General features: G+C 37.8%; 1 protein-coding gene across 4 annotated transcripts in view; it reads right to left on the bottom strand.

The window, feature by feature from the left end:
* LOC135468496 (2-oxoisovalerate dehydrogenase subunit beta, mitochondrial-like) overlaps positions 1-25081 on the bottom strand; it is a 105662-nt gene that overhangs the window by 76799 nt on the left and 3782 nt on the right. For 3 of the 4 annotated variants that reach the window (XR_010444232.1, XM_064746780.1, XM_064746797.1), the window contains exons 6-9: positions 22815-22986; positions 19689-19834; positions 18374-18460; positions 17350-17521 (exon numbers count right to left, since the gene is read on the bottom strand). Coding sequence is in view for 3 of the 4 variants with exons in the window: in XM_064746780.1 (XP_064602850.1) it covers positions 17381-17521; positions 18374-18460; positions 19689-19834; positions 22815-22986 (546 nt within the window). In the remaining variant the exon portion in view is untranslated. Of the gene's footprint in view, positions 1-7204; positions 8235-17349; positions 17522-18373; positions 18461-19688; positions 19835-22814; positions 22987-25081 lie in introns of those variants that run through there. The other variant, XM_064746788.1, reaches the window with a different exon arrangement.

Raw genomic sequence — 25081 nt, 5'->3', positions numbered from 1 at the left:
GTGTCTTATTACACCGTGCTTAAAGCTGCAAGCAATCTTTAATATTAGGATTTGCTATCTCTGGTTTTTGATAAATGTGGTGCGTTTCTTAAATGTGGTGCCTTTTGTAAATGTGGTGCATTTTGTAAATGTGCATGTGCTGCGGCTGAATCGTGACAGCACATCAATCATTTTTTTTTTTTTTTTCATAACAATGTTTGTCCTTAATCTGCAGAAATGTTCCTGAGCATGATCTGTACCACCTTTAGCAGCAAACTAGCTCCTTTGTAGGATTTATTTATTTATTTATTAGGTGTTTCATGCCCTACTCAAGACTGTTTCACTTATACAACAGCATTATGTTGGGGGAAAACTTCTTTTGTAGCAGACATGTTCTCAAAGTATATAGTTTAGCTTGATATATACGTTTCATTAAATACATTTGTCATATAATTCCTAATCATTCAGATAAACATAAGCATGCACTGAGGCTAATCAGTGGATCAGCGTAGTTTCTTTTGTGCGATGTTCACATTATAAATAAGTTGAACTATTGGCTTTTCTCGGCTAGAGAGACCACGGTAACTTGCATTAACAGTCTATGCTCCAATATTACAGATCTCGAGTGATAGTGCGTGAAAAGCTAATTTTGCACCTAGCTCCACATTATGACCACTGAGAGAAGTGGAAAATCATATTTCTGTGCTGAGGGTATGTGCAGGTGTTTATTGTCTCTGGAGTAACAACAAAGATAGAACAAGTTCCTGTCCCCGGCAGTCTGAATGTGTTGGCAGTCTGAGTGGCAAGTGGCACACTGTGCTTGCCCTGTAAATTTCAGCTAAAATTAGGGCAAATTTAATTAAAAGACAAATATTACTTACCCTAATTCCTTAACCTTTCGCATATGAAACAGCAATTTATGCATATTTTTAGTTTGATTTTGGAGACAAAACTACATGGGTTGGATTGGATAGTTTCAGGGCTTCACAAAAAGTATTGTTGTATCAGTTTAAACAGAATAATTCCTTCATAATGTCCATGAATAAAAACCTTTCAAATATACGAAAAAGAATTACAGTAAACTTACTTCCAGTAGTATATCATCCTACCTTCTTAACAAACCTCAAAACACTTTCATGCTGGCTTTCTCTCTGTAGGAAGGTCTGCCAGCAACCTACGGATGGTCGTGGGTTTACAGCGGGGTCTGCCCAGTTAACTCCCACCAAAATGCTGGCTGCCGTCATATAAGTGAAATATTCTTAAGTACGGTGTAAAACACCAATCAAATACAAATAAATAAATCAAAACACTTACAGATCAATAGAATTAAAGCTCAGAATCTGTGAGACAAAATGAACAATAAAATCATAAAGGAAATTTTAGCTCAAGTACAGTATTCTGAAACCTTGATATAATAATAATAATAATAATAATATCTTTATTTTCAGAGGGTGACAAACTCAGTCAATATGACAGTATTGATCTTTCCTGAGGCACTCCATTCACTCACACAACCACTCGGCAGTCACACGGGTTTAAAAAAAAAAAAAAAAAAAAATTACCCGAAGCAATATATATATATATATATATATATATATATATATATATATATATATATTACCTAAAGCAATATATATATATATACATATATATATATATATATACATATATATATATATATATATATATATATATATATATATACACACACACACACACACACACATATGGCAAGGCTTTGCTATGCAATGTGTTTGGCACTTTCTGCCACTTGAATGGCCAGTGACCAGATGAAAACACCCAAAGAGGGCAGACAAAGTCACACTGTCTCAGACTGAACATCAAGTATGTCGTGTTCTATGCAAATGTTATTGGTACCTTTAATGGAAATCAAGCGCTGGTGTAATACAGTCTGAATGACTCTGGCGTTCTGATTCAGATACATGAGGGGTTTTCACTAAGACCCATGGGCAAGCGTGTCCAGTGGCAATTAATTAACACCTCAGATGAATAATTAATGCCTAATTCAGAAGTAAAGGGCATTAATCGTCCAGCATTGTTGGTGCTTGAACTGGTGTAAACACATACTATAAAAGGTTTTCAATACTCTCTTGGCTGATTGAGTTCTCATTGAATATATGTGTATCTTGAAAAGCATGTACGTGTGTATATTGTGTATGTGTATATATATACATATATATAAATTAATGAATGAATGAGATATATATATATATATACACACAGATGACATAATATACAGAAGAAGTTAAATTTGCAATTTGTCCATCTAAAGAAATTTGTTTTGGAGATACAATTTTTACTAATTACATAAAGGCACAACTCATATCTTGAGGTCATCAGACAGTGACATCCCTCTCTCCATTCAGATGTCCACCCACATCTCCACTCATTCACATGTCCACCCACATCTCCAACCATTCACATGTCCACCCACATCACTCATCTCCACCCATTCACACCTCCACCCACATCGTCACCCACATCTCCACTCATTTACACTTCCCCCCACATCTCCACTCAATCACACCTCCCCTCACCTCTCTCTCATTCACACCTCCCCTCACCTCTCCTCTCAGTCACACCTCCACCCACCTCTCCACTCATTCACACCTCCACCCACCTCTCCACTCATTCACCTTCCCCACATCATCTCCACTCATTGACACCTCCACCCACATCTCCACTCATTGACACCTCCCCCCACATCTCCAATCAATCACACCTCCCCCACATCTCCACTCATTCACCCTTCCACCCACCTCTCCACCCATTCCCACCTCCATCCACATCTCCACTCATTCACACCTCCACCCACATCTCCACTCATTCACACCTCCACATCTCCACCAAAGCAGCAGGCAAGTGTGCTCTGTTAACCAGTAAGAATGAAAACAAAAAAAAACAAGGCGACTATTTTCACTGACTGCTCATACACATAAATAAAATTCCCCATTCAAATGTTGCCAACTCATGGATCTAGATCGCTGGCAGGCCTTAGCTCAGTTTGTTTTCCTGTCAGTCTGCAGAGTACATAAAATATGATGTTTAATTAATCACAAATACACCAACTGGATAGCTCATTAATTGTATATTTGAGAGTCTGCTTGGAAATAGCGATGGTCCCTTAATGATGTGGTTTTGTGGTTTAAGCTTGACCTGACATAACCAGGGATGGATGAGAGGGGGTCATCTGATTTGACAAATTTGTGTGTGCAGTGTGAGTGCGGCTTTCAGCTGCTGTCATGAATACCCATTATATTACAGTGCCAGTAATAATCCTCACTAAATAAAAAAAGATAAGACATAAGAAAACATTAATAGATGAACCACAAATATTACAGTGCGGTAAACCACCACTCTGTTTCTAGTTATAATATATGTTTGAGGCCGAATAGTTTGAGTTGTACACCTCAACTTTGAAATGACGGAGATAACATAGGTAACGAGTCAATCAAGCAGGTATGATGTCAAAACATCAAGAGGAGAGCATTGTTTGTTTTTCACTCCCAACAAAAGAAAACAACAACAAAAAAAAACAATGAAAAAACTAGGAAATTAGAATTTAAAGGTTAAGAATACAATAAAATAAATAGAAAAAATAACTGCCTGGGAGTGCCAGCCTGTGTACATGTGTTATCTTTTAAATGGATGAATCATACTGAAAATGGCTACAGTTTTTTTCGGTTCACACAAGGGTTAATTGGTTATTTTAATCATAAAAATAGGTACAGCTCAATCCATGATCGCAGACGATATCAGCAGAAACCTTTACAGTCTCTGATGGTACACAGATATGTAAACATCTAACTTTGAGAACATATAAAAAGGTTGTGAAAGAAATACACCAATAGATACATTAAAAAAAGTTGTTTTGAATGGAGTGGGGAACGGAAGCTTAACTGGCTGTGTCAACTGACAATGGAACAATGAATGTTTAGAGGCAGACAAATGTCAGACACATGGTGCTGCAATTTACATTTTTCCAATGGGATATCAGCCTACCTTTCTAACAAACTTCAAAACACCTTCCTAAGATCAATGGAACTCTTAAAATCAGGCAAATTAACATATGCAAACTCAATAATGGGTGGAAAGTTAGATCAACATTAATTTTACGAAACACTCAACAATATTTTTACTAATGGCAGCATAAACCATAATCATGCAATTTACAACACAATATCAGCTGTAAACCCTAATCCCTAGAGTATTTTGCATATGAAAGAGCAATTTTCAGTGCAATTTATCCACATTTTACCTGATTCTGTCAGCAAAACTGCACTGGTTGAAATGGAAAGGGCTTCACAAAAAAAAGTATAATTTTATCAGTCAGCAGAGAATAAACACCTTGTAATGTGAAAAGGTTAAAAAATACAGTAAAACATTTAAAACCAATAAACCTCCTGGTGATAGGTTCAGTATATTGAGAGATTAAAACAACAACAACTTATGTTCATGTTCCATAAAAATATATTATAAACACTGCAAGCATATATATATAAATAAATATACATATTCCTTGAAAATAACATGAAGTTTGAAACTACAGTTGGAATATTTCAGAATGTAGAAAGTTAAGAAGGCGTTTTATAATTTTTTTTTTTCCTATGTAAATTCTCCTCACCAGGGGATCTTCTCTATTTCTTCAAATAGAGCCTGGAAAAAACCCAGGTTGCTGGCAGACCTTTCCACGTATGACCAGAGAGGTAGACAACATGAGTTGGGCTTGAACTCACAGCAACAGCATTAGTGAGAGGCTCCAGGGTGAGTGAACCACACTGACCTCCTTGGCACTTGAAAAGTATGAAATTTAGAGATGGTCCCTTCTGGCTTAAATACCCAAAGAGAGGACAAACTGGGAACCAGTGCTCTGCTAAACAAATAAACAAACACAGGCTGGCTAGGCCATCCTGGTACACCTGTGAACACTGTCTCTCAGGGGGGTATCAAGAAATTGGGTGGGGGCAGGTTGAATCTTATAGGTTGATACTTATAAGAAATAAGTATCTACGCTGGGGACAATTTAATAGGATAATTTTCTGTCGACACTCACAGTGACATTGTCCAAATATGCGAGTGAGCCACCACAGAAATTTAAGGCCACACCTATGTGTATGTTATGTTTCGTGACTGATATCGTCCTTGGCTGCTGAGTGGAAAACTTGTCAAGTCAGTCATTTATTTTTTTTAGCAGATAGTAATTCAGAAAAACTTTCATTTCATTTACAGGTACGTGTAACTTCATTTCATTCAGCCTGCAGGATTATATCCTTATTCAGTATTACTTGCCTTGGTGGAATTGTACTCTTCAGTACCAAAGCCCTTAGTTGCGATAAAAGTTTTGAAATGTTTAATCTGTGATTATGTTATGAGGGATCAAAGCTATTAACATATATTAAATATGTTAAAACTTATCTTGATATAATCATGAACATTATCCACATGATCATGGTATACTATTAAAATGAACTTGTCATTATGACCATTAGAAGAGATTAAAATTATAGATCAAGGCACTGAAAAAGTGTGCATAAATTGCTCATTTTTACCAAACAATAACTGCATACATTGCAGACTTTGACAGCTATAATAGGGCCGCACCAAATTACCTCCCTTGAGGTCACTCTCCCATTTAAAAGGTGTACTTTTTTAGGAGCAAGCTGTACATGACTAAGTTGGACCTCAGAAAATGGATAATGACAAGCTTTGGAGTTAGAGTAGTATAAGCTTATTGAAGATCTAGGTTTAAGGCAGAATCTGATTTCAAAAGATTAAGGTAAACATTATGTATTTTTTTAATCCATTCAGAAGTAAATTTGACCCTACCTATAATTAAATACAATAAACAGCTTCAGCAAACTCTTACGCCTAAATACATGGGCTTCATTTAAGATCTCGCGACATCTCTCGTCATGTTTTTTTCTTACATTCTGTTACCTAGAAAGTATTTGTCTGCCAGTAATGCATAACCTACATAATCTACTACAAGCTTTAATAGGTACGGTCCCACTTCTCATAGTTTTTCGCCTCGAAAACTAATCTCGTGTTATGTCATAGTCGCTGTGGTGTAACAAGGAGGTAATTCAGAGCAGGGCTATCGGCTACGGACGATTTTTAGCCCTCTCCATGGTCACTCTTTTCCATTTAAGGACCAGTATAAACAGGTATGAAAAATCATTTCAGGAAATTTGAATGTTAAAAACGATCTTCACAATTTCAGATCTGCTTTTATTTATAATCTGTTCAAAAATCTTGAGTCTAACACAAAACAAAAAATACAATTTATGTCTGAGGGGCCTTAAATACTGTATTGGAGATAACACCTAGTCTTGTTGTGTTATCTTAGATCGCCCCTTATTTCTCCAGTCTCGGCTGTAATACAGTATGACAGGAAGACAGGCTGTAAATATACTGCCTTAAAGTTTACATTATAGAACATCCTGCAATAAAAGGCATGCCATCACCATAAAAACACATGATAGTCTACCAGAAACACCTTGGCAATTAAACTGCCATAATGATGATAAAATGGTGACAAAAGGAGCTGATATACATCAGAATTGACAAAAGAGGGGATGAGACATCCTCATGCTCGAGCTGTACCACATACTGTAGGGCTATAAAATGCTAACATGTGTGACTTTACATTTATTTATTTATTTATTTGATTGGTGTTTTACGCCGTACTCAAGAATATTTCACTTATATGACGGCGGCCAGCATTATGGTGGGTGGAAACTGGGCAGAGCCCGGGGGAAACCCACGATCATCCACACGTTGATCCACAGGCAGACCTTCCCACTTACGGCCAGAGAGCAAGCCGGCATGAGCTGGACTTGAACTCACAGCGACCGCTTTAGTGAGAGGCTCCTGGGTCATTACGCTGCGCTAGCACGCTAACCAACTGAGCCTCGGAGGCCCCGTGTGACTTTACAGGTTTACAGGCACCTGTATAATGGTGTCAAATAATGGTACTAATCAGAAATTGTATCAGATGCATGTAAACCTACTGGAGCCACATCCCAATGTAATTAATGGTACAGCAAACACACACATATATATTATATATATTATATATAATATTATATAATATATATATATGTATATATGTGTGTGTGTGTGTGTGTGTGTGTGTGTATTTATCCATGGTGCTGTCACTTTGATCAACTTGAATTTTTATATGCTTGTTTGATCATTTACACCAAGATTCTTACAATGTAATACCCACCACATTTTTTCATACATACAATGTAAACGACACATTTGTCCAGACTAAAGTTAAACCTGGGCTAATAAGCCCCACTACACTTAATTGTGAATTAAAAATTCCATCTATTGGATTACAAATGTTTTAACGAGCGAATGACTTCTAAAGATAGTATCACAAAATGGGCTCAAAATACTGAAGTAGAGTGATTATAGCCTTGGCATGCGTCCAGTAGTCCAGTTACTGCAGGTGGCTAGCACACAGGCTGAATTTCTCCGGGAAATAGGTAAATAAGATTTTCTGGGTCAGGTGACATCAGTGAGTGTACATGACCTGACCCAAAGACAATGTGTAAACAGTTTCTTACAGGGAAACATTGACTTTTAGACAGGGGCGCACAGTGACCTTTCAGTGTACTTGCACATGCTTGTGTTGTGGCTATATGCTGCTATCCAGAACCTTTTAGTACTTACTGTATTACTTGACCTTCAGTTATTACACTCAATTAAAGACTGAAATATTTATCACAAAAAAGTAAAGTGCAATTGCACTTGCCCTAAAAGTTTATGCCAAAAAGTCCATTTCAGCAGCAAACAAAAGTCATAAAAAAAACTGTTATCGATGCTGCAATTAACATTTTCCCAAACAAACGTTAAAACACCTGCCCCAGATCAAAACTGGGAATTGAGAATCCAGCCTAAATTAGTAAACATAGTTAATGTATGAAATTTTACAGCACGTGCAGTCAATCCATTCAATCTGACAATTCTGTCTTCCATGAAACATTAAGCATTGGTAAATTATACCATTTCAAGTATTAAATAAGGGAACAAGGTGACATCTTTATACACTCTTGGGTATGGCCTAACCCGTGTCTGATCCCAGGTCTCCCAGATTTCATGCGGATTGACGCTCAAACCATTAGGCCACCCAGGCGGATGTAGTTTTATACATAAGGAGTTTCTTGTTTTTCTGGTGCGCGTTTGTGTGAGTGTCACAGGTCAGGTCTTGAGGAAGAACAAATTAACTGTAAATTGACAGAAACAGAAAGTTTTTTTTAATAGTATGATTATGGAGCTGGTGGCAGGGCCAAGTACAGGCTTGATGCAGTTGTAAAAATGTATACCAACACATGGCAATGTTAAAAGCAGGTTTTCAAAGTTGCTTAGCCTTCAGCCTTGAACATGAGGCGAGCTATGCTCCACCTTTATGGATCTATTCAGGCTCGGCTTTGGACACACATGTATTTTAGGATAAATAACAACATGATTTTTTAAAAATAAATTAGAACACAAAGACCACAAATCATCATGGAACATAATTTACCTAATATTCTGAGAGTAAACTTCACTGCCAATTTACATCAATGAAGAAATAAATAAATAATCTGACAGAGTACTTCATTCAGAAAAATGTCAGAACACATGTATTATATCAGAGGGTCAAAGTGGTACATGTACAAAGTCCAAATAATTGCTCATAAAAAGACATGTAAGGATTATGGCTTGCTTGATACAGCGCAGCATTGGATTAATAGAGAAAAAAGATAGCAGTGACGCACATGGAATGAGAAATCAATGAATATCAGATTGGGAATAGCTACCAAACCCCAGGTTGAATAGTGGCCAGTGGATAACACATTTACCATGTATTGATGCTGCACAGCTGTGATGTTTATTGCTAATATTCCAGGAAAAGCCTGAGATTTTGGACCCTATGACTGACCTGAGTGCTTACTAAGGTAGAATTTTATTAAGCGAACAATACCCTAGGAACATAAAAAATCAATAAAAATCTCCATAACTGTATAGAAGTACAGCAGCCATGAATAATTCCAAAGAGAATAAAGCTTTGCAAAGAACACACATTAGATCCACAAAATGAAGAAACCCCAGCACATTTTCTATTTTGTTTGGTTTTAAAAAAGTTTTCAGTTAAATTGTACATCATTACCATAAAACGCCCACTCACAATATAATTAATGGAATGAAAAAAAAAAAGAACAACTATTAAGCCTAATGCGGTCACTTCAGTTCAGGAAAAACTGTGTCCTAGTATAACAACCAACGTTTACATTTTTTTTTCCATTTAATCTATCGGACTAAAGTGGCTTCCTTCAGGCACACTCTTAATATATATGTATATATAAACTGTAATACAGTTGTATTACACTATATCAATTATTCTGATATCCACAAGGGTCTCTCCTACAAGGCAGACAACTCTACTTCAGTATAGCTAACTGGTAAATCTGTCACCACACAAACTGAAGCCAGAATTGTCAAGAGTCAGTGTTCCTGAGGGCATTTGTAATCACCATCAGGTAGTTGATGGGTGAGGTGGGATGTTGGTGGGTGAGGTGGGATGTATGGTGGGACAGGTGGGATGTATGGTGGGAGAGGTGGGATGTTTGGCGGGTGAGGTGAGATGTTTGGTGGGAGAGGTGAGATGTTTAGTAGGAGATGTGAGATGCTTGTGGGAGTGGTGAGATGTTTAGTAGGAGATGTGAGATGCTTGTGGGAGTGGTGAGATGTTTAGTAGGAGATGTGAGATGTTTGTGGGAGTGGTGAGATGTTTAGTAGGAGATGTGAGATGTTTAGTAGGAGATGTGAGATGTTTGTGGGAGTGGTGAGATGTTTTTTGGGAGTGGTGAGATGTTTGGTGGATGAGGTGAGATGTTTGGTGGGAGAGGTGGGAGGTATGGTGGGTGAGGTGAGATGCTTGGAGGGAGATGTGGGATATTTGATGGGTGAGATGAGAAGTTGGTGGGTGAGTGAGTTTAGTGGGAGATGGGAGATGTGAGATGTTCATAGGAGTGGTGAGATGTTTAGTGGGAGTTGTGGCATATTTGGGGGAGTGGTGAGATGTCTGGTGGATGAGGTTTGGTTCATGAGGTGAGATGTTTGGAGGGTGAGGTGGGATATTTGGTGGGTGAGATGAGAAGTTTGGTGGGTGAGGTGAGATGTTTAGTGAGAGTGGTGAGATGTTTGGTGGGTGAGGTGAGATGTTTGGTGGGAGGTGTGGGATATTTGATGGGTGAGATGAGAAGTTTGGTGGGTGAGGTGAGATGTTTGTGGGAGTGGTGAGATGTGTAGTGGGAGAGGTGAGATGTTTGGTGGGTGAGGTGAGATGTTTAGTGGGAGGTGTGGGATGTTTGGTGGGTGAGGTGAGATGTTTGGTGGGAGGTGTGGGATGTTTAGTGGGATAGGTGAGATGTTTGGTGGGTGAAGTGAGATGTTTGTGGGAGTGGTGAGATGTTCAGTGGGAGATGTGAGATGTTCGTGGGAGTGGTGAGATGTTTACTGGAAGTTGTGGCATATTTGGGGAAGAGGTGAGATGTTTAGTGGGTGAGGTGGGATGTATGGTGGGAGAGGTGGGATGTTTTGGTGGGAGAGGTGAGATGTTTAGTAGGAGATGTGAGGTGTTTGTGGGAGTGGTGAGATGTTTCGTGGGAGTTGTGGCATATTTGGGGGAGAGGTGAGATGTCTGGTGGATGAGGTGAGATGTTTGGTGGGAGGTGTGGGGGGTTTGGTGCATGAGGTGAGATGTTTGGTGGGAGGTGTGGGGGGTTTGGTGCATGAGGTGAGATGTTTGGTGGGAGGTGTGGGGGGTTTGGTGCATGAGGTGAGATGTTTGGTGGGAGGTGTGGGGGGTTTGGTGCATGAGGTGAGATGTTTGGTGGGATGTGTGGGATATTTAGTGGGTGAGATAAGAAGTTTGGTGGGTGAGGTTAGATTCTTGTGGGAGTGGTGAGATGTTTGGTGGGGGAGGTGAGATGTTAGGTGGGAGGTGTGGGGTGTTTGGTGGGGGGGGGTGAGTTGTTTGGAGGGGGAGGTGAGATGTTTGGTGGGTGAGGTGAGATGTTTGGCGGGAGGTGTGGGATGTTTGGTGGGGGAGGTGAGAAGTTTGTTGGAGAGGTGGGATTAAGCAGAACCAAGCATAAAGAGCAATTTTAATCTTTACTTTCTTGAGGCCATAACTGAAATGAAATAATTATTAGATACTTTCAGACATAAAAGCTTAATTCTCAACACAATGCATGCCAGTATCCCCAATAGTTCATTACATGGAAACTGCCTGAAAATGATAGAAATAAATTTTCAGGGATTAACACTTTATCCTCATATAGAGAAACTTTTAATTAAATGCATCTATGCAAAAAATACAAAACAGAGCTGCCATCAGAAAATAACAGTAAAAACCAGAAACAAGAAAGCTGGATGCCGGTCTGTCAAAACTGAGCCATTTCTTGGAAAAAAGGATCTTAATCTTAACGATACTGAGGGAAAATGGAGCCTTCTGAGCGAGAAAAAAAAGAACATATGATGAGTCTAAAATTAGAAACTCTGCGTCGTTAACTTGCCAGAGTGATAAGCGAGAGGCTGGTGGCGAGTTGTGTTATTCTGCGGCCGGTCAATACGTGACGTCAAGCCCAGAGCTGAGTTGGCACCACGGACATATAATCAATAGTTGGCTCCATTATCTCTGGAACTTTATGGCCAGATAAAATAAGGCTGGGAGACAGTGAGACAAAAGGAGGGGGCAAAACAGCCACTTCAGACTGATGGGACAGTATGCAGTGGTTCACAACTTTCTGCTAGCCTGACCTTTGTATTACGTTTCTCACAAATACTGAAGACGAAAAACACCATGTGGAATTGTCAGAACTATGTATGAGGACTATAAATGTGAAAATGGAAGTGTAATTGCTAATACAGTATATGTATGTATGTATGTATCTATGCTTGGGGTCTTACATTGTTCTTAGCAATTTTTCAGTCATATGTCGTCAGTGAAGTATTATGCCAAAGACACCTGACATGACACCCCACCTAGTTACATTATACTGACAGCAACAAGTACCATGTTTAAAGTCTTTGGTATGACCCAACCCAGGTTCAATCTCAGCTAGGTCCCCTGACTTCCATATACTTTGGTATATATAAAGTACATAAATGTATGTATACTCTGGGTATGGCAGCTATCAGGATTAAGCTTGAAATGTGTAAATATGATCAATTTACTCATTTTGATTAAATCTCATAGTTCAATTTATCTTAGAATTATTTTTAAGGCTTGTTTCGGAATAAGGTAGAATGAGATTCAACTGGAGTTTTAGAACCAAAAGTACTGTAAGTCTTCACTTTTTCACATGTTTGCAAAGCACATATTCAAGCCTAATCTAAAGGGATCATTCTGTGTAGACTGATAAACTTATAATTTTTGTGAAGTCTTGAAATTGACCAATACGACCAGTGTAGTTTTGTCAGAAAAATCTAATTATAAATGTGCACACATTTAACACTGAAAGTTGCCCTTTCATGTGTGAAAAAGGTTTAGGAATTACAGTAATAGTGTGCAGAATATTTTTAACAGAGAATGCATTAATTTGTAAGGCTTTTTTTCGATGGCAAATGTTCTGTTGAATATAGTTATACTGTTATGGTGAATTAAATTAGAAAACAACATGTTGTGTTTAGACTTAACTTCCAGACAAAATTGTCTACGCACGCATGAGCCAATATACATTAAAACTAATGCACTACATGTACTTTCAGACAAATTATGTTTTTATATAAATTAAGGCACTAGTAATGAGTCTACATGCACATTCTTTCTTCACCTGGTAGTAACTGGAACAACAAATAGAGATGAACCAGGTGGAAATAATGGGCTATATATACTTGAGTGACATTGACCACTTAACCAATACTGTACTTGTTCAAAAAATGCCCCTAAAAAAAAAGTATTTTCTGAAGTTTATAAAATAAGAATACTGGTTATGAATCTTACATTTTTCTAACGTAAACAAACCTTAAAACACATTTCTAAGATCAACAAATCCCTCCCAACCGGGCAAAATGAGCATTTTAGTCCCAGACAAAACTTTTATGTCAAACACAGCCAAGTATTGATCTCTCCAGCTGGTCAGCTCAGCAACAGCAACCAAAAAAAAAAAGCCTGATAAATTACGACATCACAATACTGGAAGGATGGTCAATTGAAGAAGCCTTTAAGTACACTTCTGTCATGCTGATAACAAGCCTATCAATATCGAGTGGTGCTTGGCTTAAAACAATCCAAAAGGCGCACGACACAGGTCCATCACCGTCATCAAAAACGGAGCCCAGTCACAGTTCTCCTCTAGCTAATAGCAAATGGGGTCAATATGGCATACATATATCGCTGCCTACATGTGAACTGTACTGGTTAGCTCTTAAGTCTGGTGTCAGTGACTGAGATAAATGGCCCAGGATCCCTTTGATGGTAAAGCTATTGTGCATGAATAAGAAAGCTGTGTTTGATTGATTAAGACTACATTCCATCAGGATTAAATGTTTTGTATAAGATCTCTTTAATGGCACGAGACTTAGGCCATAAATGTGCATCAGTTCAATAAAGGCTACAATTATTTTTTTCTTGGAGTGAAGACACGTCAATACCCAATAATTCATAATGATCAGACTATAAGGTACAAAACACCAATGAGCAGTCATGCTTCTTTACACATCTGTCTATGGACATGTGTATTTATAACAGAAAAAAATCTAAGCAGTCTGCGCTTATGGAAGCATGCACATATAAACATACGCCAAACTTTTGTCTGCATCCATCTCTTCCTGATTTAGAAGATCAGAAAAAACAGTGTTGGAAATTCACTGTCCCCATACAGAACTATAATCACTTTTACCCTAAGCTTTCATACAAATTCAGTATTTTTTCTCCTTTTTTCACCTTTCATTTCAGTAATTAATATAATACTCTTATCTGATGAGACTGGCCCTTGCTGGCTTAATCTGCCTCACCCTTGCCGTAATCTGTCAGCCAATCACCAAAGAGGACACAGGTTCAAATCCAGCTCTCACCAGTTTGGCTAATGCTTTAAATCAGGAAGTTTATATTAGTACCTTGTGGTTTACTCCTCTAAATCTGGTTTCCTTTGACCATTTACCTGACTGCTGCTACAAAACTGATATCATGTATTCTTAATTAAAGCAAAGAATATATCAATCAAATGAATAAATACCTCCTTTTTGTTAATATTTCCTTTGGTTGCACTACAAATGCACGCTGCCTTAAAACATGCCTTAGCTCTTTAGCATCTATGACAGTTAGTTTTAAACAACTAAGAATGCCATGTGAGGTTTGTTGTAGCTTTCTATTTCTGGACTGGAAAGTCTCTGACTATTTATTGATAGCCTGAGCTTTCACGGAAACTGGTTTTTACCAGTTAAATAAAGACTACACATAAAAAAAAAACAGGAACGGAAATCTGCCAAAAAAAGGAACAGACAAAAAGTGGTATACAGCTGAATAAATGAACGGTTCTTAAATGGATGCGACAGGAGAAATGAATGAAAGAATTAGCAGACTGGAAAGAAAAACCCTCAATCAGATGACAGAAAACTGTTCGGTTTGAGCACCGTCAAAAAAAGTAAGCCAATCCCCCAGTGACTAATCAAAGTTTCCATAACTTGCTTCAGTCTAAAAACATTATCAATTGGTTTTGTTAGCGTTCGAGGAAATATTCAAAATTTAATGGACAGTAACCAAACACAATACTAGCCCCGTAAATCTATTTCCATGCAGAAGACACACACTAAGAGCCAGCTGTTAAAGCGGTAAAGCTGATATGGGCCCTTTAACCCATCCTTTAAGCCTCACAATATTACTTAAGGCTGCAATAGGGGTAAATTGGTACACCACATAAAGCAGCTCTTTGAAAAATAGAACACAAACGATACATATATATGGGATATTACGTCAGAGAGGAAGATAAATCTTATCACAGTCTTCTGAGAAGCTTGTATCTGATTGATCTTTTTATGTGTCTGAGTTTCATTTATATTGTAAGAGTAATGGGACAGATCATAAATGTGAGCTCGCAAAAATAGACTTTAATCTTCTTGTTCGATACAAAAGCTTTGAAGTGTGTGTCAAACTGCTGTAATATAGATTCAACATGGCAGATGACATATTCTGGTTTGCGCACATCCTGAAGAAAAACGGGTTATTAAGTGCGGACAATGGATCAAAGGATTACAGATACAATGCTTTTGGCACAAACAGAAAATCAATATAACTGTAAACAGCAGTGTGCATAAAACGAAGAGGATCATTTAAGCCACACTAAATGAACATATACCCAATTTCAGGTGCTTGACACTAAATAAAATTAGAAGAGTACAACAGCCAGTGACAAATATGCTGAGACACATTTTATATGCCTACAGCTGTGATATGTGACAAACTGGAACATTTTTTTTTAATTTTGTTATTTTTTTTATTTTTGAACTAGCCATAACTGATAACAAAATAAATAATGAATGTGAATATAATCAGGATTCAAATTTCCACATTTTATTTATTTGATTTATTTGTTTTACCCAACACTCAAGAAAAATTTCACTTCTAGATGTATAATAATGGCCATCATTATGGTAGTAGGAAACCGGGCCGGAGCCTGCAGGAAACCTACAGCCATCCATAGGTCTCCACAATTTTCAGTTTCTTTTAAAACATGGAAAACTACTTCATACTAGGTTCATATAAACACAATATGACACAGGTTGTCTTCATAATACAACAGAGTGGTAAGAAACTATCCTCTTCTACATTACACATGTAGTAGTAAATCACTTCTTTTGTGCCTTACAGAAAGTGCACAATTTTTAGCCTTTTTTTTTGTTAGAAGACGTTTTAGAATTCATTCCTCAGCTACATGTAGTGTACAGTAAAATCCTTCATCAGAGAGGTATAATATAAGGTTATAGTACTGAAGCGCAATTTATCCAGATGTAATAGTTCAGTTCCTTGACAATATAACACAGATTTATTTATCTGCTCGCTAGCGCAGGGAGCCTCTCACCAATGCGGTCGCTGTGAGTTCAAGTCCAGTTCATGCTGGCTTCCTCTCCGGTCGTACGTGGGAAGGTCTGCCAGCAACCTGCGGATGGTCATGGTTTCCCCCCACCATAATGCTGGCCTCCGTCGTATAAGTGAAATATTCTTGGGTACGGCATAAAACACCAATCAAATAAATAAATAAATAAATAAGTATATATTTGATTGGTGTTTTATGTCCTACTCAAGGATATTTCACTTATATGATGATGGTCAGCATTAGTGGGAGGAAACCAGGCTCTGGGAACCCCACGACCATCTGCAGGTTGCCGACAGATCTTCCCACCTACAGAAGGGGAGGAAGCCAGCATGAGCTGGACTCACAGCGACTGAACTGGTGATAGGCTTCTGGGTCAGCTGACCACCTCGAGCATGGAGGCTCCCTTTTCACACAGATATTAACATCTGTAACTTTACACATCAGACGGTCAAGGCAGGTAACATGAGCAAATGATCATATGGATTGAACTCTTGAACACTGACAAAATTTTTGTTATATTAAGCAGGATTTATTTATTTGACTGATGATTTGCGATGGGTTTAAGAATATTTCACTTCTGTGGTCAAGATTTTGGCAAGAGAAACCCAGACTAAAACTGGGGGGAACCTGTAACCATCTCCAGTTATTAAATAGGATCTTTGAATAACCACTGCATCAATTTGAATTTTAGCCTCTATGACCATTCAGTGAACAGTGACATACATTAACCCCTCTCCACCATGAAACAACCTGGGACTGACACTATATAAATCATATGGTTTGAGAACACTTACGCTCAACAACACTATTTAACCCCTATAACAGATTAACCTCAAAAACAAAATCTTCTGCACTTTCCATAAAATTTACTGGATGTGATATGTGATACAAGGAAATTTGATATCTGCTACTCCACGATCAACACTGAATAGATTTTCAATTTTCTGTTATGCACTGAGTATACATTATGCATGTGTTCTTCAAACCAATCTTCTCTCACAAAAGTCAGTTACAATTCAAGGGAGATAACTTTGATCAATTCATACCACAGGTCTCATTCTCATTGCACAATCACATGACGCCATACGAAAATAATTGATTTTTACTTGGGTTTTTTCTCAAGGTATTCTCACAGTATTACCTGCTTCTTTGTTCAACATAGCAAGAGATCAATAAAATAATGAAAGTGAAAGTACAAAGCTAACCATGATCAAAATCGGATATGTATCTTTGTAGATGAGATAAACACACTACTTACCTGACAAAAACTAAGGTACAATCAATCCTCCTCAATAATTTATCAATCTCTTCACAGCTTCAAAACATCTCCATTTATCCGGCATATAAAATGGTTCATATATAAGAGGGAAGGGCGTGTCATAACCACACACCCTCTCCACTGGAGCCTCCAGGTTCAGAAAACACTCAGACTGAAAGTAAAATTAGGAGGGTCAAGAGTGGGAATAAGTACACACAGAAAAAAAGCAGGTTAAAGGTGTCTATAATAGATACAATAAAATCAAGCTTAAGCATCATTCTATATTTCTGGATCTCTTCAGATATCCTCCAGCTTATGTTGAAACTTTCAGAAAAAAAGGAGCAGTCATGTATGATATCTTTTCCAATGTGTCAATTTGCGCCTCAGCAGAAAAGGTTACATTTTTGAACATAATAGATTTTAAAATGCTTATCAGTTACACGTAGCCCATGGAAACAATCACGCAATATTAAAGGCAAAAGATGAAAGACAGAGATGTTGTAAATGACTGAGTATTTCATCTATAACTAAGATGTTCATTTTTCCTGATTCCAAGAACGTGTTTTTAATCTCAAAATAGTTCAGCAATATAAGCGATGTTTTATGACTTTATTTGCTTTTAAAATGCAGTTTTGGGGTGGAGTTTACAGTAGTTCTGCACTGAAAGACAAATTACGCTCAAGTACATGTAATCAATTATCACTTTTGGTGCTGAAAATCACTAATCATTTTTCTAATAGGGTACTATGTAACCTTCGAAACAAAACTCAAAACACGTTTCTACTATCGATAGAGCTCTGAGAATCAAGCCAGCTGAGTAACTTAGTCTGGGACGAAATTTTAGGCGAAATTCAATAGCTGATACAAACTAAGTTTTATTTTATTTGATTGGTGTTTTACGCCGTACTCAAGAATATTTCACTTATACGACGGCGACCAGCATTATGGCGGGAGGAAACCAGGCAGAGCCCGCTGGAAACCCACGACCATCCGCAGGTTGCTGCACAAACTAAGAACCACATACCTGAATTGTGGCAGCTAATTCTGCACCAAAGCCACTCGTCTTTGGAGCCTCATGAGCTATGAGACATCTGCCAGTTTTAGCCACCGACTGTAAGCAAAAGGCAAATAACTTATCCCAACATAACATAAAGCTAATTTCCTTCATAGTCAGTACCATCTGACCGAAGACCACTCAATGACTTCTCAAAACCACTCAAAAGGCTATAAGCATTTTTTTTTCTGTTTTAGGCGGCAACAATTTTATTTTGTGCATGTCTCAAATGAAAAAAACCTTGCCCAAAATAAAAACTACAATTTGAAAAAGTTACTTGATCTCCTGAAAGAGAAAGAAATTCTATGGACCATTCATGCCTCAACATATAACGTCACTGACATTTTTTTTCTCTGAAACATGTACATTGACCCAAAGACCCGCACGGCCAAAATCCACCTTATGGAACACTAGAGCATGGTTACATGACCCAAGTCACATCAATCCAGCATTATATAACAATAGTTAATACATGTACACTGACCCAAAGACCTGTACTGCCAAAATCCACCTTAGATAACACTGGAGCATGGTTACATGACCCAAGTCACATCAATCCAGCATTATATAACAATAGTTAATACATGTACACTGACCCAAAGACCCGTACTGCCAAAATCCACCTTACATAACACTAGAGCTTGGTTACATGACCCAAGTCACATCAATCCAGCATTATATAACAATAGTTGATACATGTACAGGTCTCACAAGGAGTGTTTTTACAACAGAATGTTTATATATATGAGCATGCAGATTCAGAACATGCTTTATGACAGACTCCAGAGGACACCAGGATTCCTAAATCAGTTCAACACAAAATAAAATGGAAACCTGGTATGCATGAAGGCCTGGCGTTTATGTTGTACAATTTTTCAAAACTATGATGACGAAGAGTCATTTGGCGTGTAAATACATGCCGTGTCTTCTTGTGGCAGGGTGAATCCAAGTCACCAAAGAGCTGCCTCCATGAAGTATCATGTCAAAGACACCAGACATGACACCTTACCCAGTCACATTTTACTCACACTGGGCCAATCAGTCCTGTTTCTTTGCTCTAACCTATCAGAGCCGTGCACACAGTGAGGTAGCAACAAGTAGTATGTCTGGTATGACCACATCAGGCTTTAACCCCAGGTCTCCCAACTCCAAGGCAGACACTCTAACCATCAACAGTATAAACTGGAAAGCCCTAACTGTCAAAATCTGACATGGAGTCTGACAGTCATTTCTACTGTCTACCCTCTCACTTGTGCACTCACATGAATTTTTAACGATACTGTACCTTACAAACTGTGTCCACATCCCATGGAATAATAGTCCTCAAATCAATGACCTCCGCTGACACATTTAACTTCTCTTGTACCATACCAGCTACCTCCCTCAATACATGAACCTGGGTGCCCCAGCCAATCATTGTCAGATCTGAACCTACAATCCACCAATCAAATCAATCAGAGAATACACATAAAACAAAGACATCTATACACATCTATATACAACAAATGGCAAGCTCTCAAAAAATATTGCTGCAAGACTGTTCCCTCAGTCAGGTCAACAGGTATATCAATTGAGACTAAATTAATTTAATCTGATTGCTTAGTGTTTAAACATCTTTTCGTCAAGTATATTTCAGTTATTCAACTGCAGTCAGTTTTTAGGGTGAAGGAAACCATAGTCTGTAGGGTCAAGAGTAAATCATATAGATCTAAGTAACTTAAATTGTTACTTTGTGTCACATCTGTCACATCAGGCCATGGTAAAGAATCAGTTAAAAAATTCCTTAATCACTATGTGTAAAGAACAGGTGCTTGCTACAAAATTTCATACAAATCGGGTCATAACCTGTTCCGTAAAGTAGCAGACAGACAAACAGACATACAAAACAGACAGACAGACAGACAAACAAATAAATGATCATAAAATCATAACCTAATAGGCAGAGTTTATAAACAGACATGAGCAAATAATGAGACCCAGCACCTAATACGCATGGGAAATCTTATTCACTTGTACATCAGAAACAGAAGATTTCATATACCGGTAATTCATTCTTCCTTGTTTTATAGAATGGAATTTCATTCTTAAATTTCAAATACATTGTATTGTATGCACATATACAGCACTTTATTAAGAAATTTAATCAGCTATATATGTTCACATCCGCAAAGCTCATCTTTAACTGGAGCATAGGTACTGTACATTTTAGTTCTAACTCAAAAGCATCAAAGTCTCACTTTAGTAAAACTATCTTCCATAGAAGTAGGGTTTGCCAGTTCGTCTTCAAATGCAACACAAGTAAAACACCTGAAAGGGTCATCTCTTTACAACCGGAGAGAGCCAGGTTAAAATGCCAGCAAACTTATATCAGAGAACTACCCAAATGTATTTATTTATCTATTTATTTATTAATTTGATTGGTGTTTTTTTGCCTCTCAAAAATATTTCCACAGCCTCCAGCATTGTTTTGGAAGGAAAGTAAGCAGAGTCCAGGGGAACCCATCACCATTTGCAGGTTGCTGGCACACTTTCCCACGTAGAGGAAGCCAACATGAGCTGGTCTTGAACTAACAACGACCACATGTCAGCGAGGCTCCTGGGACATTGTTTCGCTATCCCATACTCCTTACAGTACATGCGTCGCTGTCAATCATACATTTCATCAGGGGGCCTCTGTGCCTGAGGTGGTTAGCGCATGCATCGCTCACTATCTTTTGCTTTAAATCACCACCAGACAACTTTGACATTAAGAGCCTGTGAGACGCACATAAGCTTCTTTAAGCCTTGCCTCATCATGTGTGTCCTCCGGAGGAACTATTTAATCAGCATTCATCAATTGTTTTCGGTTTTGGTTAGAATCATGTTGTACATACAACCTTCAGCCTTTGTGTATTTATTCATGGATGAGTTGGAATTGAAAATCTGCTTCCCCTACCCCACCCTGTATCACTGTAAAAATACTCAATCATTCACTGACAAGGCCATGCAAACATATTTCTAGAGAAGTATAAAACTCCATAAAGCACATACATATAGGTCAATACACCTATTTCGCTCCCACTTTATGTGTCTAATGACAGCTGCTGTAGTATTTGTTCCGAGTGACTGAAATGTGCATCCTATTGATTTACATATTAGTTCAACGTGAATAAAGATGAGTGCATGTACATGAACAGACAGTGTGGATGTACTGAGGGCCTGTTCCGTGAGGGGGAGTGTGCAAGATTAATAAGGGAGCAGCAGGTTTTGTGTAGGTCAGGGGATGGAATGATCTCTGAAAGAATGATTATGGCAAGAGTTTTTACCTCTATCATGGCAGAGTCATGGTTTTGAACAGACCCTTCAACTTGACATGGTTTAAGATAACTGCAGGTATTGTGATGGGCAAACTGTCCCATATTTTAAAATTCTCTGTGATGTTTTATAGGTTATCACTTCTACCTACGAACAATCCACGTATGAACAAATATTTTGTATAAAAGCAAACCCTATTGCTCTTTACTTAACTCTATTCTCCACCCGTAACTTCTTCCTCCAGTGCTATCCTTCATTCAGCACTAAAAGTCGTCACACGGTAAATAAATATTCACTCATTACTACAAGTTTTTACTTAGCACTATTCACACAATTATTCAATGAGCACTATTCACACAATTATTCAATGAGCACTATTCTGCCTCCACCACATTTCTTCAGACATCACTATTTTTCACCCAGCACTATCCTTCCCTCACAACTGTTCTTCACCCACAACTATTTTTCACAGCACTATTCTTCAACCAGCACTATTCTTCATTCAGTACTGTAAGTCTTTACTGAGAACTATTCTTCCCCAACAAGTAGCGTTCATAAGTCTTCACTCAGTGCTCTAAGTCTGTACTGAGCACTACTCTTCACACAGCACAATTCTTTACCCAGCACTATTTTTCACTCAGTACTGTATGTCTTAACTTACTACTTTCTTCACTCGGCACTATTCTTCCCCCACCACTATTTTTCACTCAGCAATATTCTTTGTTTTGCAGAGCAGGAACTGCTCGCAAGAATTTGGAAGATAAAAAATGTAACTTAAATAGTTGCATCTTGACAAACCCTCTGTCATATCACTTCAGTGCTTTAAATTACTTTTTAACGTGACTGTCAAATTAAAAATTGATTGCACTCATTTCACTCTTCTAGACAGAATAATATGCATTTAAATTGTATACACACTACACAAACTGTCATGTGAAAAGATTAAAGTTGCCATGTTAAAAGGTTAAAGTTGCCATGTGAAAAAGTTAAAGTTGCCATGTTAAAAGGTTAAAGTTGCCATGTGAAAAAGTTAAAGTTGCCATGTTACAGGTCTACTTTTATCAGTAATTTCCACAGTGTACAAGGCTGCGACACAACTGGCTGTCTAAAATCTTACCTTCCAGGAGTATTTCAGCCTCTGATAAGGGTATGGTGTAATCTCCAGTGGGTACTTGGTCAACCGCAGCTCTGTACAAAATCTTAGGCTCAAAGAAAATCGTAGGGTTCTGGTCCCGAATGCAGCTTAGTAAGAGTCCCTTAGCCTGGATAGGACCACGGGGAATCACAAGCTGCAAAAACAAATGCCAAATCGGCAAAACTGCAACACTGCTGAACAAAAGCTGGCTTAATCTGCTTTCTCATGTTGCCAAGAAACATTCATGGGTGGGGTGAGAACTGTGCTGATAAAACATTTTGTGTAACAATATTATGTTAACTCCAGACTACTAAACACTGCATGATCTATAAAAGTACACGTTAATTATCCCAATCAGTGGTGAAGTTTCCATTTACTAACACCGTAAACTTCTGAATGACTTCTGCTTTTTAACCATGTGTTAATTGTGATATAATACATCTAATGTAGTTGATGAGATTGTCCTTTACTTTCACTCATGGACCACCAAAACTGGTGATTGTCCCCTTTTTCTGGAGTCTGGTTAACAGAATCTTCCGATTACTAGGAGTCCATGTCTCTGATAACTTGCTCAAGATGTTGGTCGGCCAATGACCAGCTGAGGCCATACCGGTTTCAATTGTTTAACAGCCAGCATAAATCTTTTTTTTTTTTTTTTAATTTTAAGATGGTATAAAAATAAAAACTTGAAAACCATTTTTGGAAAATGTGGACTATACTTGCAATTTTCAAAAAAGCCTAGAAAAACAGAAAAATCATAAAAACACTGAGATCGGACAAAATAAAAAGGCAGATTTTCACTTTAATTTTTATTTCATTTTTCGATTTTTTTTTTTTTTTTTTAGAGTTGGCTCAACCGTAAAACAAAAAAATAAAATCAGTGTTGAATGACTGATGTAAAGTACATATAGCTGGCTTTGGGTCTGCCTAATTTGTTACATTTGTGTCTGCTAAATTTGCTCACGGGGAAACTTTTAAGTTCACTCCAGAGTAATATATATATGAAATTTCATTCAATCAGTCTGAATTATATAACCTTGACCCAACCTATTAATAAGATTGCACTTCTGAGGCTTTCACAGAACTGGGGGATTTGTCTGGTTATCAGGCTTATGGCTAAGAGTGTTAAAACCTGATCATGCACTGTATTTCACCAAGTGTGGAATGTAAAAGTGTGGAAGCTAAACTTCACAAAAATGTCTCAAGTGGTAGTGGCCTTATTAGGTGGATGACTCAATAGAATCAAGCAAAATGTGTTATTTGACAAATGATAAACTTTAGGTTAATTGAAACGTTTCATGCGGCTTTCGTCAACAAGTGTAATGTCTACGTGTTTTGACAATTAGCACCAGCCTGGAAGGAAACGGCCAAGGTCCATCTCTGCAGAAGAGATAATTTTCAACTGTTACAGCAATTCTGACACAATCAACACAATCAATGCTTTGGAGAGACATATTAAAGAAGAAAGAAGGCATTAAATTGCCATAACACCTTTTTTGTGATATACACCTACAACAGATGGACTTCATTGTCATCTCTTCAAATTCTTACTTTTCTTACATTTATCTATTTTTTGTTGGGCTGTAAAATCTTGAAGACAGATTAGGATAGAAAAAATAAAACATGTTTTCTGAGAAAAGATGTAAAAAGGAAGTAGAAACCAACAGTTGGAAGTAATAGAGACGGAGAAATAATCATAGAAAGCGTCATGGCATGATGTTTAGTCTTTGTCTGACACCTGACGTTGTCATGGTAACAAGTCCACCTTTATTTCTTGAGTTAAATGTAAAAGTTAATATACCAAAAATTGCTTTAACACGAACTATTGACATTTCTGTTTTATTTGTGTGCATTAAGTATATACTGACTGATCTCATTCCACACAGTTCCACGAAAATAAAAACACTTTGCTCAGGAATAAAAAAAAAGGCAGCATGCTTTTCACATCATTTTTACATGTGAAATCTGCTCCTTATCGTCAGTTCCACAATGTACAGAAGAGAGTACCTTTTTCATCACATCCGTATTTCATTTACATTTTTGGTTAATGTCCTATTGTTCAGCTTTGACTGAAGGGCTGGTCTGAAGACAAATTCAAATTAACTTTTATCTGAGATCTAACTGGCTAGAAAACATGGTACAAATGTATCACACCTTTATTTACTGATTTATCTGATTGAGGTTCCAGTATTTTTCACTTTCAAATTTTGTATGTATGAATGTATGTAGCTTCACTTTTCAAACTACAC

The sequence above is a fragment of the Liolophura sinensis genome, chromosome 1 (genome assembly GCF_032854445.1).
Source record: "Liolophura sinensis isolate JHLJ2023 chromosome 1, CUHK_Ljap_v2, whole genome shotgun sequence".
In the NCBI taxonomy this organism is placed as follows: domain Eukaryota; kingdom Metazoa; phylum Mollusca; class Polyplacophora; order Chitonida; family Chitonidae; genus Liolophura; species Liolophura sinensis.
The sequence above is the reverse complement of the archived record's forward strand: the minus strand, read 5'-3'. Positions and strand labels throughout refer to the sequence as shown.